Below are 20760 nucleotides of genomic sequence, written 5' to 3' on the forward strand. Positions count from 1 at the left end.
ATTTTAGTTTTTTCCACTGTGTTGCTGTCTGATTTCTCCTCGGGTCAGGTGAGGTCTCAGGAAAAAGTAAGTGGACCAGGCACAGCATTTTCTTTGGTTCAGTGAAGCATCACATCGTTTGTTGAAGCTTCACACTGAGTGATTTCATAAATGGCCACCTATAACCACTGGACATCTTTTTAACAGGAAACACCCACTTTCAACTTGTAAAGCAGATAAAAACAGAGAAAGAATGCTATTATTGTTCCTCTAATATAGAGTTATTATTGTAACTTGATTGCAAAATCTAGTAATTCATCACCAGCTGACAGCTTTTGTTGGTATTGGTATATATTTTTATATTTAAATATATCCGAGCCATTGCTGGGCACATTTTTGCTGTGTCTCAGTTCTGCACTACACATTAATATACGTTACCTTTTTAAAAGAAAACGATAACTCTGCCGGCAAACATCAGTCTAACTGTGACTTTGGAACACTACCACTCATTAAAAAAAATATTAACAGAAAGATTTAATTTTGTTTATTTATTTACGAATTTATTTTGTTTTTCAAGATTTTCCGAGAGCAATCTCACATCTGAGCAAAAAAAAAAAGTAATCATTTCCAGCTGTGACTAACTCCTTCAATTCCATTATGCACTGGATTGCACGACTGTCTGTCAGCACCACACTCCCCAAATAAACACCACACACGCCACATACTGATATCCTGAAAATACTTAACTTGAACAGGCTACATACCCAGAACTTACTAAGAATTAGTAAGTGGAATGATGTTTGGGACACAGTGAAAAACTGCTGTCCTCTTCCACTGTGGAGAAAAAACTGGGCGTTTCCTGAAGGTTCTGAGAAAAACTTTCATTGCCTGGAACCAGCAGCATGAATTCATCCATTGTATGTTAGTGAGAAAACCGTTTTCATCAACAGAGATTTGTTCACAGGCCTGAAAAGAACTGCTTGGTAAAGTTGTATTTAACTGCACAAATTCCTTGTGAATTCACAGGACTTTAGTTAAGTGATGAGTTGATTTAATTGACAAAATCTGTGAAAGCGTCTCTTCAGTATTGTTGTCCTTTTGCAAGTCAATGCAGTCATGCACTTTAGGGTTGGGGCTTGATGTCTCAGATAAAATTGGACCAATCAGAGATATCTCAACACCGACATTTGGAACAGACATTCATGGTCCTGAGAAGATTAATGCTGACCTTGGTGACCCCTTGACTTTCCCACAATCAGGTCAAAATTCAGTTTGTCCAATCCTTCGGTTTATGAATAAATGTCTAGCAGAGGCATGTAGAACACAGAGCAGAGGAGGATTATGGAAGAAGACAGTTTACAGTATCCACACAGACTGATCCTATTGCTGAGGTAATGGCAGAAGCTTGAAAGAGCTGCTAGTGTCTCTGCATCAAAAGTGCAGAGACCAGTTATGGAACTCAATCTTGAAACAAAGAAACTTATTCTGTTGTTTGGTGATGCAGCCATGGATGCAAATCTGTCGTGTGTACTCAGAAAACATAGAACAGAAGTGCAGCCGAATTGATTTTCATAGAGCTCAATCAGCAGTGCAGTCTTTCAAACACTGCAACCTCCCTGTACTTCTCTGCCGTGACAAGAGGGCGTTTGGAGTAGATGCCTGAATGTACAGCTGCTGATTCAATTTAAAACCTCTTTAATCTGAGATTTAGTCATCCCATAGTAACACAACAACTCTAAGTCCATCCAAGCTATGTAGAATATTTACAGTCATATAACAGGAAGCATTTGCATGCATTAACTTTGCATGCTGGATAAAAATACACAAATCTGTACTGAGAAGGTCTAATACCACAGTATAAACAAGGTTTTATTTAGAATTTCCTTTCATATTGTTCTGCATATTTTTCTTACAAACATTGTTGATACAAAACTTGTATTTGAGGCTAGACAATAGGACTGAAACATCTGACTATGCATTTACAATTCAGTCTATCGTGTTGTAAACTGCAGATCTATTTTTAATGACTATGGAAGATCCAGACAGATGAGCATCATAATAACAAGGCCATCTGTCTGTGTTTCAGCCTGGCTTTTTTTCAAATGGAGGAAGTCATCAATACATGAATGATTTTTTTTTCTTAGATATATCGTTATGATCATTTGCCTGATTTGTCTGAGGGAACAGCGAGAAATAGAAACACAAAGAGAGGCATTTCATCAGGACATTTCCTGTGTTTGCTATGTATCACAAGTGTTTCAGTACACAAACGGTAGAGGAAATCCATCAATGTGCTCACTCCTCTGAGCCTGATGAGGTGTTAGTGGGTCTGGGGAAATGGGGACAGCTGGAACTGCAGGCACGACTGTGGGAGAATTTCTATCTGCCTCTAACTGTTCTGTGTGGTCTCTCCTGTCCCCTTAATGAGGCGCTTGTGTCCCCTTTTTCCTGCTGGGCCACGGGGCTTAGCGAAGGCCTGTTTGTGGGCGTGCTGCTTGGGATGGACCTCGTCATACAGAAACTCCTCTGTCAGTTCATCTCCATTGTCAATCTCCAACTGCACAGATGCATTAAAAAAAAAATAATAATTTGCATGTCCGTGTTAAAAATGTTGTATGCAGAATTTAGACTACGCCCTAAAATCCATTAGAGACAGCTGAACAGAAATAACTTTCACAGACTTTCACACACTACATTTTTTTTTCTCAGTTATGTAGAATTTTCTGGTGGAGAAACAGAAAATGATTTTGTTTGGTAAGTCTAAAAGTAGTTTAAATATATTTAGACTGAAATTCTGGAATCAACCTCTAAAATACCCACCACATGTAAGTTTTTAATTGTAGGTTGCTAAAAAACAAAATTTCCTAGAAAAAAATTGCAGAAAACACACGACCTCAAAGTCCTCAGAGGTAGCTATAACCCAGTATGAAACTGCGTGATCTAATTTTCTCTCCCTCTATCCATCTGTTACCTTTTTAACAATTTCCAAATGATAATCTTTCTCCACTTCCTCCAGTAGTCGACTCTTGCAGCTGGAATATAGCATTCGTTCCTTGATGCTACAGCTGTACCCTGGCATGGAGTAAATGAACACTGCAGGCCGAGAGGAAAGACTTTTAAGAATTCTGAGTAAATATTATATATATATATATATATATTTAACATTGATGAGTCAGAAGGCCTCTGGTCTTCATCTGCAAAATATTCCAGAATGAGGCACAAAATGACCAAAGTGAGATGTAAAACTTCTCAACAGAGATTCACAACCTCCACAAAACAAAGCAAAGCAATCGTAAAGAGATGCAAAACATCTTCAAATAGACACAGATGAGGTCCTTGTGTACACACGTATACCTCCTTGTACATATTTGTTTGCCTTGTACAGATGTAAAAAGGAGGAAAATCAAATTACAGGCATCTGTTACATACCGACTGATTCCAAGTAGTCTCCTTCGTGGGAGTGTTTGTAAAGGAAGAAGTGGTATCTGGGAGTGTCTTTGGGAACTCTGCGGGGCAAATCTCGAGTTTCTGTCGGGTTGGAATGGACCAACTCGATTATCTCCTTCTCTACATCCAACCTCTGAAACACAATGAATAAATGCACAGTAGAAATCTAGCATTTCAAACCCTCCTGGCACCAAACTGCTCTTGATGGTTTTTAAGTGAAGCGGAAAGCTTGAGACTGGAACAGTGCCTCTGTTGTTTGTTTTTTTGTTTTTTTTGAGTAACCTTACTCTTATATTGAGTCCTTAGGCTCACCAGTTGTATGTAGTTGATGCGTTTTTGGGCAAGTTGCTGAAGGGCTCTTTTGGCTGTCTCCTGCAGAGGGAAAGCGAGGCCCTGAAGTGTCTGGTGCTTACTCTCCACACTGATCTCTGTTTTCACCTGCAGGGGGCAGCAATCAAACACACAGATTCTGACTGTTACTTTGAGCCTCTGAAGGAAGCTCAGTGGGATACACAGCTTCAGGTTTCTATACTGTAGTGCAAATTATTTTTCATTTTTATTACAAATAGTAGATGGAGGTTCTCTCTGTCTCTGTTCCTTTCCCTATTTATATAAAATCTGAATTCATGTTATACACATACATATCGACATACCTGTTTAACCCGGCCCTGAAAAAGAAAAAAAATTAATTTCAAACAGAGGAAGAATATTTAAGACAGAAGCAGAAAAAAAAACCTCATCTCACATACAAAGCTGTGTGCAATGCTGACAGCACCACAGAGGGCATGGTGACCTCTCACCTCTGTGATTTTGATCCTCTGGAGCTCCTGCTCAGCTAATGTGAGTGGGGCAGGACCTGAGCAGGATGACACATGACGCTGGTAGCCCAGCAAACAGACGTCCTCCTAGTGTTGCAAGCAAAACAAGAGGGCCTTTAAAACACGTCATCAAAGCAAAAGAGGCCATCTGTCGTTGTAAATTACAATGAATTTTAATAGTTCTGACCTCAGCTGTGCCAAACATCTCATACTTCACATGGCCACCTCCAAACTCTTTTTTCACTGTGGCACGAGTGGCAGCGTACAACATCTTTTGTTTCACCTGCAACCAAAAGAGAAAAAAAGTATTAATGTATATGTTTGTAAATTTGTTGCTGTAGGATGAAAACTGATTTTAAAGAAAGGAAAGAAACACTACAAAACTCATGTTTATTAGAAACTGATGTGTTTAATTAGGTGCAATCAAGTTAAAAACAAGACTCATTTTAAAGGGCATTCCACCAATTTTTACACTCAGACAGTCTACTCATTGGTTGTGTAATGTCTCCTGTGGCTCTGATGGGAGCTATCAAGAGTCTGAGAAAATAACTGCTGACCGTGTCTTTAGACGACCATCAGAGTTAAGCGGTTTGTAATAGAGGCTTTCTGAAAGCCTCTATTACAAACCGGAGGTGTGGCGTTTGAAAGACATCAGCCTTTAGAGTACTAGGCAGTGGGGGTGTAATGACTGACTCAAGTTGCATGAAGTGCATTATCCAGGATTTTTGGAGCATGACTCATGCTAGGACTGAGGTAATCTTCTCAAGATAGACGTCCTTTTATGTGACCATGGTCGTGGCCCTTATACCCATTTAACCTCTACCCATCAGACACATTAGGATTGGTGGCTTTTTGATCATTGTGATTACTGTGCACCTGGATGAACAAATGTGCAAAATTAGCTGTGATCATAAAGCTAAAAAAAAAGAAGTTCGATGTAATCAAACTTCTTCCACTTCTGATTGTTTCAGTGGGGCTGAAAAAATGTTATTGTAATTTTCTACTGTAGGATACTTATTCATCCTTCAACAATTATAATTATTAGAAATGTATGTTATGTAAGCATAATTCCACAACATGTGTCTATTTGGTTAACCATCTGACACTTGATATTGCTACAGTTACATGGGGATTAAAAGTCAGGGTATTGTGTAACTTTGTAGTTTTCACCCATCAACAGTGATATGTGCATACAGTGACAGCGCAGGATATGTGGTATGTCTTACTGGAGACTGGTCAGGAGACCATGATATGAAGATCCACTCGTAGCCCTGTGCATTCTGGGAGTCAAGGCGGTACAGGACATAGCATGGCTCCTGGTCATCCAGGAGAGGAAGCAGGAAGTGGTCATAATCCTGGTCCCAGCTCTTTTCTGGCTCTCTGTGGGCCCCCAGCACCAGCTGCTCTGAAAATCAGACCACAACTCATCACATACCGTAGCCCGCTACATACGCCAAGTTGTCAGTTTATTAGCAACACCTAGCTAAATGCACTCTAATACAACCGTTCTGCAATAAATCCTCCCTTCATGACAGTTATAATGTTCAGTTTTTCTTGAAACTGTGTTAAAGACATGTTGAATCATCCGCATGATCATTTTGGAGGATTTAGTCTGTGGTGCTGTTAAACTGCACTGTGTTACGTTGACGGGTGTTCCTATTATTTTGTCCACTCCATTCAAATAAATGAGGGCAGGCTAAACAACAGATAGACCAAACACACAGAATTCAGTGGAAAACAATATAACATTGCATGAAGTTTCTACAGACTGAAAACATGTAGACTGAGGCCTACATGTAGAGTCATTTTAAGATCTACCAAATCTTTGGCCTATGAATAAATTTCATCAGACAATATGGAAGTTATTTTTTAACATTTTTTTCAAAAGTTGGATCTTTGAAAAATGTATGTGAATTTCAGAATATCTTAGTATTTGGTTTGTCCCCCTTTTGCTTAAAGGACAGCACGCGCTCAAGCTTCCACGGACTCCATGTGCAAAACCCGATGACCCATGTTATCCCAGCATGATTTGACAGTATTCCAAAGAACTTCTTGTGGTGTCCCAGAAAGCTTGGCTTCCTCAGTCTTCAAGTGCCCCTGCAAAAGTGTTCAGTGGGGTTGAGGTCAGGTAACTGTGGAAGAAAATCCATGACGGCCAGGACTCCTTGATCTTCAGGTTGTTTTTGCAAAGCTTTGAGAGGTGTTTGGGTTCATTCTCCTGCTGCAGAATGAGTCCCTTTCCATATAGATGCAAACCAGAGGCCACAGCATGTCTCTGAAGAGTGGAGTGGTGCTTCTCTGTGGTCAATTTAGTGCAGGTGTTCAAGGCAAAGCATCTCCAGACTTGAATATTTCCACCACCATGTCTCACTGTGGCTTTGACGCACTGTGGTATCATTTTTTTCTCCTCTTCATCTCCTTACAGATGTCCTTCTGTTACTGTCATCAATCTCAGATTTGGATTCATCAGTAAACGGGAAAACAAGGCCAAATGTTTGGGTTGGGATAAGAAATACCAGAATCTCAAACAGTGGATAACTGGGGAAAAAGAGAAGTAATTTAGAAACTGCCACTCGTGCTCTAACACCACTACAAGACAGCCTTCTTTTGACAGTAATTTTTCTGATTAGAGTCTTGCGTTCTTTATTTAGCAAATTCTGTATCTGTGATGAAGTTGTTTTTCTATCTCTCAGGAAACTACTATGATTTGACACTGAGAAAGCCCCTCTTTGCTTAGAGTAACACTTTGTCTTCTGTGACACCATCACTTGGTTCTGATGCCGTTTTCACGCTATCACAATGCTCCTCAGTAAGCAATGATCTGCTGGAAGCATGAGGCACAGCTTTATTTATAAGAGGTGAACACTGGCTGCAAGTTGAGTTACTTGAACGAGCCTCTGATGAGTAGATCATATCCACCTGAGTGTCATCTGAACACACAAGCTTCAGTGGTGGAGATACAACATAAAGAAATCTAATCTTTTGTACAAAGAAGGTGGTCAATGCTACAAATTAGCTTAAATTTCATTACTGATCTAGAAATAGTGCAATATTTTCTTTATCATTTTACATGACATTACTTCTTGTGTTTTTAAATGTTTCTGAACCCTCAAACTTTCTGGTTATTTTCAGGTTTGAGTGAAAACATTAGAGATTTTCAATGTGGTCTCAAACTTTCAGACTCCTCCTAATCTGGTCCACATTGTCTAAAAGAAAGCGTTTCCTGCTCTCATCTCTTTATATTTCGTTGAATTAGGGCTGCAACTAACAACAATTTTCATTGATGAATTGGTCTAAAAAATGCCAGTGCTCTTCACAGTTTCCTAAAGCCCAAGCTGACTTCTTCAAATGTCTAGTTCTGTCCAACCAAGACTCCCAAACCTAAAGATATTCTGTTTATAACATTATAAAACAGAGAAAACTATTTGCATGATTATCAGAATATAGCTGAGGCTTAATTTTCTCAATCGCCTCACTGATTAATTTCAGCTTTATGTTCAACCAGTCTCTGTTCACTTCTTCCTGTGTAAAGTCACTTAGCTGAAGTCAGTCTCAGAACCTGCACTGAGAGTCTCACAGTTTGCTCCGTGTGCTGTGCTGTAAGGAGGCAAACTCCAGCCCCTGAGTTAAAAATACTGCCAGATTAATTTCTGACTGACTTGACGGGACTTGGTTAACTCTCTCTGAAAGGAGCTGACAATGTAATCATAACCTTAATAGCTTGAGTCACTTAAGTACACAAAACATATGCATAAACCTAAAGTCTTTCCTGTCCTTGTGGGGTGCGTGGGGATTTCCTGACCGTCTCTTGGGGCACGTTGCTATTCTGAGCTGCAACACATTCCAGCTCTGCACACACACATACTTTCCATCAGCCATTCTCTCTCAGTCCCCGTCTTTATAAGTCTGTTTGTATTAAACTGCATGTAAATGGCTCACTTGAGGTGTTGTTTGCTGTCTTCTTTGTCCTGCTTAAAGTTTAAAAAAAGAGTTGTAAAATCATTAGACATCAACTATCAAGGGACAGTTGATAGGAAACCGAGCGACACACCGAGCCACTGGTGATGAAATCAGCTAGAATGATCTTGTTTCTCCTTTGACATTGGAACGAACATGAGTGTCACTGGGCAGCAGCATGCAACCATGTCAGGTCACATGTCGCTCCAAATAGCCAAGTGACACCTCAGACAGATCAAAGTGCTTCACTAAGGAAGTAAAACAGACTTGACACCCTTTTGCTGTGAGACGGTCTGTCTCTCTATCCCCGTGCTCACGCATCAGGCACCAGTACTCCAAATATGAGACCAAATATTTACTGAGATAGGCACAGTCCACAAAGATAGCTGCAAAATGTCCCAGAATGCATCTGTCATGAATCATATTACAGCGTGGCAGCGGTCAGATACCAAAACAAGATGTAAACACCTCGTGAACATATCAGTCCACATCAATAATCAGCTATCTAGAAACCTATTGCCTCACTATTTTTTTTTTTACATGAATTGCTCAGCTGACACACTGAACGCCTCTTCCCACACAGCTGAACAACAGCTGCCGCAATCCCCTCTTCCTAGAAGTTAGTCAGATAGTCTGTAGCAGTGGTTAACCAACCTGTTTTTGGGCTTGTGACCATTTAATACTGAGCTATGTCTGCTCGTGAACCCGTCGGTACAAGCTGTATATTTCGTGAGTGCTGAGTGGTTCAAGTGAAGACAGGCCCAGTTTGTGTCTCTCATGTATTATGCATTGGAGTCTCAGAGCTGAGTGTCAGTTTTTCTGAGAAATAAATACCCAACAATCTTTGGAAAAACCAAGGAGGAGGTTTAACAACATTTCTAAAAGTTTTCCCAAAATTTTTGAAGACTCTTCTGACCATCTGGATGAAAAAAATCTCTATGTTTGCAGGATGATATATTTTTTAACCTGTTTCTCAAGATGTTTATTAACCCACACAAAGATGGTAGCTGATACAAAACAAGCAAGGGGCATGTCATTTATTTCTAACTGGATAATAAAATACAGTCACAATCAAGTCAAAAATGTTTTTTTATCATGCAAGATCACCAGTTTTTTTTTTTAAACAAACGCTTAGCATTTGTTAAAATGAATGTAATGCTTGAAGGTAATGCTAGTCATTTATCTCAAACTTGTTCATGTGAATGAATTTTAGAGGTAAAACTACATTATTTTACATTTTAAAAAAAGCTGTGTAGATGAATTTTGCTCTTAATAGTTTCCTGCCCTGAAAATCAACTCATGACCCCTTGTGACGGTCCTGACCCACAGGCTGGGAACCACTGCTCTATGCTGTTAGAACAAAGAGTTGCAAGGTCGTGACAAAGCAGCAGGCTGTTTAAGAAACTTTTTGAGCTACACCAAAACTTTTACAACCATGTTTTAGGTAGATTATGTTACAGAGCAGTGGTTTCTAACCTGTTTTTTTTTCCCATTTCTTTGGTTGTTTTTCGATCAGTTGATTACTTGATCCACAGAAAGTTAATCAACAACTTTATTCATAATCGATTCATCATTCACGTCCTTTATCAAGCAAAAATGCCAAATAATCCCTAGTTTCAGTTTCTTGGTTTTGAAAGCTGTTTTTCCCTAGTTTTATTGTTCTAAACTGGGCTTTGGACTGTTTTTTGGGCATAATTTTATTGTCAAGTGATCACAAGCCAAAATGTTGGGAATCACTATTATAGAGGATGAATCCTTGCATGAAAAACATCTTTAACCAGATCATAGTGATTTGTTGGGACTTAATTTGTGATGTGATAAAACTTTGGAGCTCAGATTTAAACCAATCCATCTTATGCTACGAGTTAAAAGAACAAACATTTAGTACTTTAAAACTCACTGTGATACACAAAACTGAAACCGTAGATTATATTTTTACATCCTATCTCACTCAGGGCCTGCTCAGCCCAGTTTCTGACTGCTCCACCTAAACACTGTCCATTGACCTGGGTCACTCACCGTCTTGGATGCTAACTTTGATGAGGCGCACTGCTCCACCTCTTGCTCTGGCCAGGAAGTCCCTCAGCTCTGGCGTCACCACTAGTGCGAGAAACATGGTGGGTCAGCAGTCTCTTCCTCCTGCCAGGCGCTGTAGCAGGGGTGTTAAGAGACAGAGAAGAAGCAATACAGAGGAGTGGAGCTCCACAACACCAATCACAAATATTCAGTCCAGTCAGGAGACACCAAAGTCCAACCAAAAGATCCTGTTGTAAAAACGTCCTTTACTTCAGATCATATAACTAAGAACTGTACTGACTGCTGAAGAGGACGATCGCGGAGTGTGTCTCGACTCAATGAGAGAGTGTGACAGTGTGAGAGGGGACATCGCTCAAGTAACTAGGACAGTATCATGTGCACACAGAGAGGGAACCTGATCACCTCTCTCCCAAATTTAGCTCCCACAGACTGACTGTCCAGTCCTGGGTACTGGTCTGTGAAACCCCCACCACACACCAGGACCTACAGTGGAGGAGGAGTGTGTGACCCTGCAAGCCTAATTAACAACTTCTGAGCCAAGAACAACTTAAGTCTGATGTACTGTCCCAAAACAAGCCATACTGGAAGTACTTGATAGATCTTAATGCAGCTAACTGAACTATTATCTCGCTGTTGACACCATGAAGTGGACTGTACTTCTGATTTAGTTTTTACTATGTATTGTCTGAGTAAAACACAGATACTCTGCTGTTAGTAAATCTGTTACATAGGCTGAGGTGGGAAGAAACAAAAGCAGAATTGTATTGTATTTAAAAGGGAGCCAAATTAAAACAAAAACAGCATGTTGCTATGGAAAGTTTAGCCATTTTGCCAGCTGTGTGAATCTCATGCCCAGTTTACTCCACACACGACCACTGTGATGGTCAACAGATTGTGTAAGATGCTTTTGCCGTTATAAAACACCTGGCCACGTTTACAGCGTTTTCTAAGTCTCAGAGACACAAATTTCAAACTGACAGCTGGGATTAATAATAATAACTCCTGCTTTGAACCATGTATGTGTGGTGAGAATTAAACCTGAAACCATGAATATTACACAGGAAGCTAGACTAAACAAAACAAACCAAAAAAACCCTACTCATCAGCCAACTAGCTCAAATTCTGTTAATTTTTAAGTATTTAAGTAGTTACATGTAATAAAGTGAACTTTATAAAATATTTTCCTTTCAGAAGTACTATTAATATATAAACATAACAAAGATACAATATAAATAAAATTCACTTTATCATTTTGGGTGTGGGCTGATTTGAACTGGCTTTCTCAATGGATACCAAGATGAATTAGGACAAAAATAAGACACAATTTGGGTGTGGATTGATTAAAAAAAAAAAAAAAAATAATAATAATATTTATATGTTTTGGTTGAACCTGAAAAATATTTTAAGGAACATTTGGTCGCTTAAAGACCACTTCATTCTATGGTATAAAAACAACTCATGAAATATGCGTAGGCACACACTTAACACAACAGTAAAGTCAACAAAACTTACAAAGAAACAATTTAATGTTAAATAGAAATATAAAAAAGACAATAGAGAAGAAATCTATTTCTGAAAACTACTTATTTACAATATGAATTTGATTTGCCATGAGTCCTTGTGATATTCTCTGGTTGTGCTGACCCCTGCTGGTCACCTCAACTTTAGCCATCAACATGAGCTGCTCATTCACTTCTTCACTTTTCTGTTATCAGTCATCGATGGTTGGCAGCCAGAACGCCTGAAAGATCAGAGAGCATTTAAAATTTCACCCACACACGAGACTTTCATGTCATGTTATAACCTTTACAGTCACCCAGTCATGCAGCCTACAGTTGTATCACGTATGTTCAGTTTTAGGCTGGACAATAGAGTAGCACAATAACAAAACAGTGTAACAACATTACTGAAAAAAGAAGAAACTTGAGTCCATGAACTGCACAGTTTAGTGACATCACATCGCAAACCACACATGGCTAATGTTTATCTGCCTAACACACTTAAGAAAGGAATAATTAAGAAATCAAGTCCACACTCACCATGTTGGAGCAGGCACTTGCAAACGTCATGAACTTGGGGTTGAACTGCAGGCAGGTAATTGGTCCTGTGTGCTTCCCATCTAATAACGCCACCTTCATACCGCTCTCTGCATTCCACACGTGGATCTTTCCGTCTTCAGAGCCTGAAATGTATGAAAGCAGTACCAGCACTGTTATATGATAATTTCATTGTATTCTGGTACAATGACAATAAAGGCTTCTGATTCTGATTCTAAATCCAGCATTCTTTCAAGCAACGCCTTTTTTTTTGTCTGAAGAATGGTATTTATGAGAGTGGTATTTAATAGAATCCATTGCCTTCTGATTTATGTGAGAGTAACATCCTTTTGTCTTACTTTGCAAAACGCTCTTTAGGATTTAGGAATCAATTTTTCTACTTCAGGCCATTCCTGTAATTCTTTATTTTTTTTGGTCTATAACTGGCTCTTGTATATTTCCAACACTGAGGCAACAACAGGAAATAAACAATAATTTCAACTTACCAATCATGACAAACTGAGAGTCAGGAGTAAATGATGCCTCCAGTGTTACACCTTTACTGTTGTTGTAGCCCTGAAGGGTAAATGAACAGCAGAATCCACTAGCAATTATTCTGTGCAGATTAATGACAACAGTGAACACTAATGTGCATACAACATGCATATTGAGAGCTCATTTCAGAGCCTCACTGCTCTTTAAAAACATAAATGAAAACCTTAAAAAAAGCTTCACTGCTTTAGTTTGTTGAATTTAGTCACTGAGCAGGTGTTAGTGTGTACAGTCTTAGTGTTTTATATATTATTAATAATACTTTCATACATTGTGCATGAAGACAAGTTGTATCTTACCCCAAAGGAATGTAGCACAGCACCCTTGAAAGCATCTAAGATGCGAAGAGCCCCACCATTGGTCGAAAGAAGAATTAGTTTTCCATCGTTGCTAAACTTAAGCCCTGTCCACTCGCATGTACGATCATACTGGAGCTTGAAGGTTGCAAAGGGACCCTGTTGACAAGAATGATGATAACTCTTTTGCTTCTATGAAAATGGACCTATGCATTTGAAATGTCTCTCTCACACACACAGACACACAAACACTTCTTGCCTTGTCAAATGACCGAAGGTCATAAAGTTTAACCATCTCTGAATTTATTCCAGCAGCAAAAATGAGGCCCTCTGGATCAAAGGAGCACACTGGTTTCCCTTGCAGGTGCATGAGACCCTAAAATTGACAGATGATGAGAGGAGGTCAGTATCAGCTCTATCCCCCTTTTACAATTTTGTATTACGTATTAGAGCAACACCAGGGGATGTTGAAAATCACAAGAAAAGACACTTACCTGACAGTTAGGGGACCGCAGATCCCATAGTCGGATAGTTTTATCTAATGAGCCAGAGATAAATGTGTCGTCCACAGGAGACATGGAGAGAGATGTCACTCTGGTCACAAAAAAACAAGGAAAAAATTAGAACACAGCAACTTCCAATCTGATACAGTAAATCAAACCAAAAGGAAGACATGTCAACACAAATCCAGTCCCTCACCTTTTGTTATGTCCAGGGAAATAGCGGATGTATTTGTTGTCATGAAGTGACAGGTACCGAATAGTATCTTGAGGAAAAGGAGCAACATCATTAAAGAGAGGAAGAAAACTGCCATGCCACACACTTAACATGACAAGCAGGAGCATGAACCAAACAGGCACTAAAAACAGGAAGTCGAATACGGGCAGGTGCGATGAGTAGACTCAACCGTGGGCAAGGCAGTCACTTGTACAGTTAGCTCCTGTATGGGGCAGAATCACAGACCCTCAAACTGTACAAACAACTACCTCAGACCAAAGTGAGCAGTGTGTTTCCCCGTGATCTAGCAGCTTTGCACGGGGTATGGCATCCTTTGTACGTCAGTGTCTCCACAGTCCAACCAGTAAAACATGTCATGAGAGAACTGATACAATATAATAATATAACAATATAAATCAAATGTCTTCTCCTGCTTTACACCGAAGTGACTGAATGGTCTGAATATAAACAAAATGCATAGTGAATACATCTACTTAACTGGCCTATCTTGCCATTGTAAGTGACTTTTTCCTATTGTTTATGACCACATCACATTATCATTACAGTTACTGAGTGCCAAAAAAAAAGAAAAAATTGTGCTTTATGATTTTTTTTGATGAATCCTTCTGTGGTGTACAAAACATATCACATTGGGCACAAACTGAAACTTATTCATTCTACGTCACCAAACAAAGAACACCAAAAAAGTATTTGTGCATCAACATACCGTCAATTTTGTTGGAACTGTAGACAACAGTGTTTGCAGCATGTGTGTACCTGATCAGATCCACCCCATACTTTTTACTGTAGAGAGTCCTTTTGGGTCTGTCATAAATCAGAAAACAGAGGGAATATACTTTTAAGTCACCATAAATGTTAACCTACTCTGACAAAATTATAACAAAAATACTACACAGATTCATGTTACAGCATAAATGCAGAATTACTTGCATCATCTTTGTTTTATATTTTAATGAGGCAAATACTGAGAGATTTTCTGGTCAGCAATTTTAAGATGTTACTTTGAGCTGTGACATTTTTAAGAGCATTTTTATTCTTGCCTGTAAATCATAAATAATAACAGATTACTGCAGTTGCAACTTGCAATTATGTTCATTATTGGTTACTTTTTCTTATTCACAGATTGTTTAGTCTTTAAAATGTCAGAAAACTGTGAAAAACGCTTGTCACAGTCTGTTATACATCGTGCCTGTCATCTTCAAATAGCTTGTTTTGTCCGTCAGCCACTCTAAAACCCAAAGACATTATATATACAAAAATATATTCAAAAAGAGCCAAGTAGCTAATGCTCACATTTGAGAACTTGGAACGAGCAAATGTTTTACATCCTTGCTCTCAAATAAATGACTTGGACGTTTAACCAGTTATCAAAACATCAGAATTGTTATCCATTCACTTCTTGCAAATCAACTCATTGGTTCAGCGCTAAGATAATTGTTAATTGAGTATTTCCTTGATTAACCGCGTTGTCTATAAAATGTCACAAAAAAACTGAAAAGTCTTTTCTATAATTTCCCATAACCCAAGATGATGTATTAAAATTTCTTGCTTTACTTAACCAAAAGTGCAAAACACAAAAATCTTCAGTTTACAATCACACATGACAATGAAAAGCAATGAGTTATCAAAAGAGCTGGCGATTAATTTTCTGTCGATCGACTAGTCAATTAATCGCAGCACTATTAGCCTTTGAATCAAAATCATAGGTACATTGTTATTGAAAAGTTAGCTCTTTACAAGTTAGAAACAGCCCTGTTTTACTAATGTAAGTTTTATTTTTAATCAACTCAAACATACCTCCAACAGTTACTAACGTTAGCCTATTTAGCTGTAAAGCCCGGATACATTTTAACAGACTAAGGTATACTTCTGATAATACGAAGAACACACAATATATTAAATACTAGCACATAACCTTAGACACCAGAAACTGAAAGGTTTGACGTTGTGGGCATTATCAAACCGGGTGCATATACGGGAATTTTACATTTCATACAATCGCTGCTGAGTCCTATCCCAGTGCAGGCCTCGCTAGTTAGCACAGCAGGTAGCTAACGTCAAAAAACAACACAGTAAAATGGACAGAAAGCGTTCTTACTTTCCCTCTTGGCAGTCGTACAGGACCAAGGAATCATCATCGCTGCTGGAAATAATTGTTTCTCCGTTTGAACTGAAATCGAAGCAGTTAATTTTGTCTGAGTTTTCCCGAAACACCTTAGCAACCCTGAAGCTCCGCAGCACATTGTCCGTCAGCTTCATGATGGCCTGTCTGTCTCTGAGGGGACACAGGCCCTTATTTTACACTTTAAACCGACCTACAGATGTCAGGAATGGTGGCTGATAATGATATATGAACTGCAGCGGTGCTAGAAGTTATTTTTTAAAGACGTATAATTCAAAAACAGCGACGAAAGCCCGCCTGAGATAGTTCGGATCCACACCGGAGGGAAAAGCACCGCCTTCGACACGTCGGTGACGCGCATATTCATCACCTGACACGCGCATTAGGTAGAAACCACGCGATATGACAGATAGTTATCGCGAGTTGTTCCAAAAAGAAACAAACAAATTTGTTCACCTAGCCAGGTTGAGAATAAAATTATTGTTATTATTATTATTATTATTTTCTTTTTATGTTCTGTCACCCCCACCTTAGATAACTGCATCAGAGCAAATTCCCCATCCCCTTCCTTCGATTTCACTGTATTTGTCTGTCTGAAACTGTGTTAGCCACTGTCCCTCTGATCCAGCACTTTCTGACACATTTAGCCGCTTATCTTGCTCAGCCTGCTCTGCTTTCTGCTAGCTTCTAGGTTTTACGTATATGTTTTACCACAGGGGTCAGAATGACCACAGGAGACGTGCAGAAGAAAAATAACAGCAGGAGCTGTGTCCTCACCGAAAGGGAAGTCTGAGGTATGAACCAATTCTAACCGCTCTTTCACCAGCCCCTGTGTTTTTGTTGAATGTCAGGAGTGCGAACATTTGCTTGGATACTGCAAAAGATCGACAGTGACCATGGTAACGTATAAATTCAGCCTAGAACTCCACAACAGTTCAGGTTCTTGTCGGTTTAAAATAGAATCCTCATCAGTTCTAAAATAGAATCCTTGGTTCGGCTGAGTTTCATTACGCTTTAGGAAAACGTTTTGACCTGTAAACATATTCTTCAGCAAGCCATTAATGCGCCACATTAAACTTATTCAACAAGTTGGTCACACGTGCAAATGTGTTAACGCTATTAACGGGTGTTTTGCGAAGGGTCTGTGTTAATGTTCCTCCACGAAAAGTCGAGTTTGGATGGATGTACTGGATGAACAATAGAGTTTTAATAATGTATCCATATTGATGCCCTACAGTTTCATAGAGCGGGTGGCATCCTGTTTTGACCATTCAGTTTATTATCATCTGAGATAATTAAAAAAGGTTGCGTACCCTTTGAACTATGCCACAGAATGAATAAAAAAGTCTGTCAGATACTGTGCACATGAATTTCACCACTGTGTCCTTATACCAGCACACTGAACTAACTTCTGGTGTTTGTGTTGTCACCTAGTGTGTGGCGGAGAAAAAAAAAGCACAACTAAAGAGACCAGTGGTTTGATGTGTCCTGTGCTCCATCTAAGTCAATCATTACACACAGGGTACACAGCTCCAGTCAGTGCCTGACTGCTGAGCTGGTGCACACATAACAGGCTTTCACTGGACTCCACAGGCTTTAAATCTCATTCACAACCTTCTCAGGTAGGCAGCTACGTGAGTCTTCAGAAATTAACGTTTTATGGGAATTGTGTTTGACTTATGGCAACTATCTAGTAAGGCTTCGGTTGATATAAACACAAAGTCATCAGGCAAAGGTCTGTACGCTTCTTTCACTTCATTTTTAAAACCGAACAAACAGGTAATGCAAGAAGAAAATATTCATTTATGTGGATAGAAAATATATACAACAGCACCAAACAATAGTGTAATCCTGAAATCTTCAGATTTAACCACAGGCAGGGTTTTAACCGATTTACCAGTACAATGCCTGTACGATTTATTAAGTTGAAGTATGATACGTCTCTTAATGTATAGATTTCTTGAGGCCAAACAAAATTGTTTTCGAGCTTCATTCCTGTTATGGGATGTTACATGTTTTAGTTTACGTAATAAGTTGTTTGCATTTTAATCTTCAGACTGCTTCCATTTCAGTGCACCTGGCTAGCAGGTGAAATTGTGCCAGTACCTCTTGATATAATTTATCTTTTCAACAGCATTCACTACACTGGACTGCATGGTGACCTCTGATACTAACACTGGCTCCATAAATACCATAACATATTAAATTTTGAGTCCATGGTCTTAGGATAAAGATAATGTATGTAATAATGAATACTTTAATATACTATTAACCTTCGGATTCCTCAACATCTACTTGAGAGGTAAAAGCAAACTTCAACTAAAAAAAATGTTTTGTGAGTAAATGTAGAATATTTGACCTATCCTGTCAACCTTTCAATTCATATTCTAAATATGTGGTCTTTTTAAAATAACTTGTTTCATTGCTAACTGTCCCTATACACTGTCACTTGATTTTTTTTCATCCCACAGGCAATTTCTGCTCAGACCCAGTGATCTGTCCATGGCACGTGTTCTTTCCCTGTTCCGGCCTCAGCCTTTTCTGGCCCTCGTGGGCAGGAGGAAACCTACGTTGTGCAAAATGTCAATGGACTCACGGGCACGCAAGGTGTTTGCAGCTGCAGTGGAGGCTGTGCAGCCAGACACTGTAGTCCGGCAGAGTATAGAGCGCAAGGGGGACACAGTAATCATCAATGGCCAAAAATTCACACTCAAACAAAACCTGCACTTGGTGGGGTTTGGAAAAGCTGTACTCGGTATGGCTGTGGAGGCAGAGAGGATTATGGGGGATCACTTAGTGAGAGGAGTCATAAGTGTGCCACATGGGATTCAGCAGACATTAAAGCAGCACGGGAAAGAGTAAGCAAAAACCTTAAGAGGTAAACAACTTAAATATTACACAGAAAATAAGATAAAACGTAATACAATTTCTTACTTCCATCACAGCCATCTGTTGTTAAAAGAAAACAGTCGCATCAAAGTAATGGAGGGAGCCAAACACAACTTGCCTGACACTGATGCCCTAAGGGCAGCTGAAGGGATCAGGCAGTTAGCCAGCGAACTGACAGAGAAGGACTTGCTACTTGTACTGATTTCAGGTAAACACTTTAACACTTGACCGCATTCTTTATAAAACTATACCTTAAAATGTAAAATTTAACAAAAGCTGGTTCAACTCTTTCTAGGCGGAGGCTCTGCACTGTTACCTGCACCCATCCCACCAATCTCGTTGCAGGAGAAACTGGATGTTACCCGCAAACTTGCAGCTGCTGGTGCCACTATTCAAGAGCTGAACACTGTACGTCGCGCCCTTTCTTTCTTAAAGGGTGGAGGGCTTGCACATTGTGCTCATCCTGCACAGGTAAGACACTTTAATTTTTTTTAAAGCAGTTTATTTTTAAGAAGAAGTCATTTGTGTTTGTCAAGTCAGTGTTGTGCTTTGAATATCTCCCCCACCGATCACTTCACAGGTGGTTTCACTGATACTATCCGATGTGATTGGAGATCCTCTGGACTTGATAGCCAGTGGCCCCACAGTTCACACAGAGTTGTGGCCAGAGGAAGTTTTGTCAGTTCTTGAACGATACAAGCTGTTGAACTCTCTACCAGAGTCAGTAAAGGATGTCCTTGGGAGACCAAGTCCCCGATGGAAGGAGAATAAGGATCAATCAGTTAAGGCAGAAAATGTTCAGAACGCTGTGATTGGCTCCAACAGCATTGCCCTGAAGTGTGCAGGTCGCCGTGCCCGAGAGCTAGGTTTCCGCCCTGTTGTTCTGTCACCAGGAGTGTGTGGCGATGTAAGGTCAGTATCCAGACTTTATGGCCTCCTGGCTCGCTTTGCGTGTTCCCGAGAGGAACCTCCTCCTGAGATTGCCACTGAGGTGCTGAAGCTTGGGCCTGAAGTAGGTGTGCAGAGCTGGGACCTGTGCCGTACCATGCAAGTCTTGGATGAAGGGCGTACAGAAGGATGGGGTGCCACGTGTCTGATGGCTGGAGGTGAGCCCACTGTGGAGTTGACAGGAAAGGGTCGAGGTGGTCGAAACCAGGAGCTGGCTTTGCGAGTTGGACTGGAGCTGAGGGGCCTGCAGCTCCCGCCCAATGGTCCTGTCTTCCTGAGTGGTGGAACTGATGGTCAAGATGGACCCACTGAGGCAGCAGGGGCCATTACTGATGGGGGATTGTATGAAGAAGCACAAGCACAGGGGCTGGACATCAATAACTTCCTTACCAACAATGATTCTTACACGTTTTTTTCACGTCTTTCTGCTGGGCAGCGTTTACTTGTACCTGGCTTAACCTGCACTAATGTGATGGATGTGCACATGCTACTTATACCATCGATTCCCATTAACATAAGATAATTCTGAATCTGGATTTAAAAAGTACTCCATCCATCTCTCTGACTCGGCACTGTACCACCACTGTTTTACTCTACTCAGACATTTTTGGTCCATGTCTGTATAGCTCTATGCAGACCTACATGAATGCAGGATTGGTATTGCAATATTAAACTGCAGCAGCCACCAGGAATAAGATAGGGGTAGAATTTTTGATGTCGCCATTTTTGATTGAAGCATTAATGTTTTTTAGCTAAAAAAAAAAAAAAAAAAAAAACTTTTTTTAAATCACAGCAAAATGCTTTACAACACAGCTCTAGCAATGAAGGGTATCAACATCAGTATTTTCAAATTTAATATCAGTCAAGCCGTTTGAACGACTTGCACAGTCACATTATTTTCAGTCACATTATTTTCTTGCATTTCTGCTTCTTCAGAGTAT

At 39.8% G+C, this 20760-nt stretch overlaps 3 protein-coding genes across 5 annotated transcripts; 1 reads left to right on the plus strand and 2 right to left on the minus strand.

Moving 5' to 3' along the window:
• Nucleotides 1–1822: 1822 nt before the first annotated feature.
• LOC121179948 (twinfilin-2) lies at nt 1823–10359 on the minus strand. Its single transcript, XM_041035114.1, has 9 exons — nt 10221–10359; nt 5471–5649; nt 4432–4527; nt 4227–4331; nt 4080–4094; nt 3739–3864; nt 3409–3559; nt 2951–3072; nt 1823–2536 (listed from the first exon to the last, which is right to left on the minus strand). Exons 1-9 carry the CDS (start codon nt 10315–10317, stop codon nt 2369–2371), a joined length of 1059 nt encoding a protein of 352 aa, XP_040891048.1. The 5' UTR covers nt 10318–10359; the 3' UTR covers nt 1823–2368.
• Nucleotides 10360–11746: 1387 nt separating this feature from the next.
• Nucleotides 11747–16332, minus strand: wdr82 (WD repeat domain 82). Its single transcript, XM_041035117.1, has 9 exons — nt 15959–16332; nt 14567–14664; nt 13822–13888; nt 13617–13716; nt 13382–13498; nt 13126–13281; nt 12781–12850; nt 12278–12420; nt 11747–11979 (listed from the first exon to the last, which is right to left on the minus strand). Exons 1-9 carry the CDS (start codon nt 16117–16119, stop codon nt 11950–11952), a joined length of 942 nt encoding a protein of 313 aa, XP_040891051.1. The 5' UTR covers nt 16120–16332; the 3' UTR covers nt 11747–11949.
• A 261-nt stretch (nt 16333–16593) lies between these two features.
• Nucleotides 16594–20624, plus strand: glyctk (glycerate kinase). 3 transcript variants are annotated; one of them, XM_041034023.1, is made up of 5 exons: nt 16594–16776; nt 18454–18840; nt 18928–19079; nt 19167–19342; nt 19452–20624. In XM_041034023.1, exons 2-5 carry the CDS (start codon nt 18485–18487, stop codon nt 20340–20342), a joined length of 1575 nt encoding a protein of 524 aa, XP_040889957.1. In that variant the 5' UTR covers nt 16594–16776; nt 18454–18484; the 3' UTR covers nt 20343–20624. The 3 variants fall into 3 exon arrangements, with proteins under 3 accessions (XP_040889957.1, XP_040889960.1, XP_040889958.1); XM_041034026.1 differs by lacking the exon at nt 16594–16776 and adding an exon at nt 16822–16881; XM_041034024.1 differs by lacking the exon at nt 16594–16776 and adding an exon at nt 16955–17604.
• Nucleotides 20625–20760: the final 136 nt, after the last annotated feature.

This window comes from Toxotes jaculatrix, chromosome 3 (assembly GCF_017976425.1).
Source record: "Toxotes jaculatrix isolate fToxJac2 chromosome 3, fToxJac2.pri, whole genome shotgun sequence".
Classification (NCBI taxonomy): Eukaryota; Metazoa; Chordata; class Actinopteri; family Toxotidae; genus Toxotes; species Toxotes jaculatrix.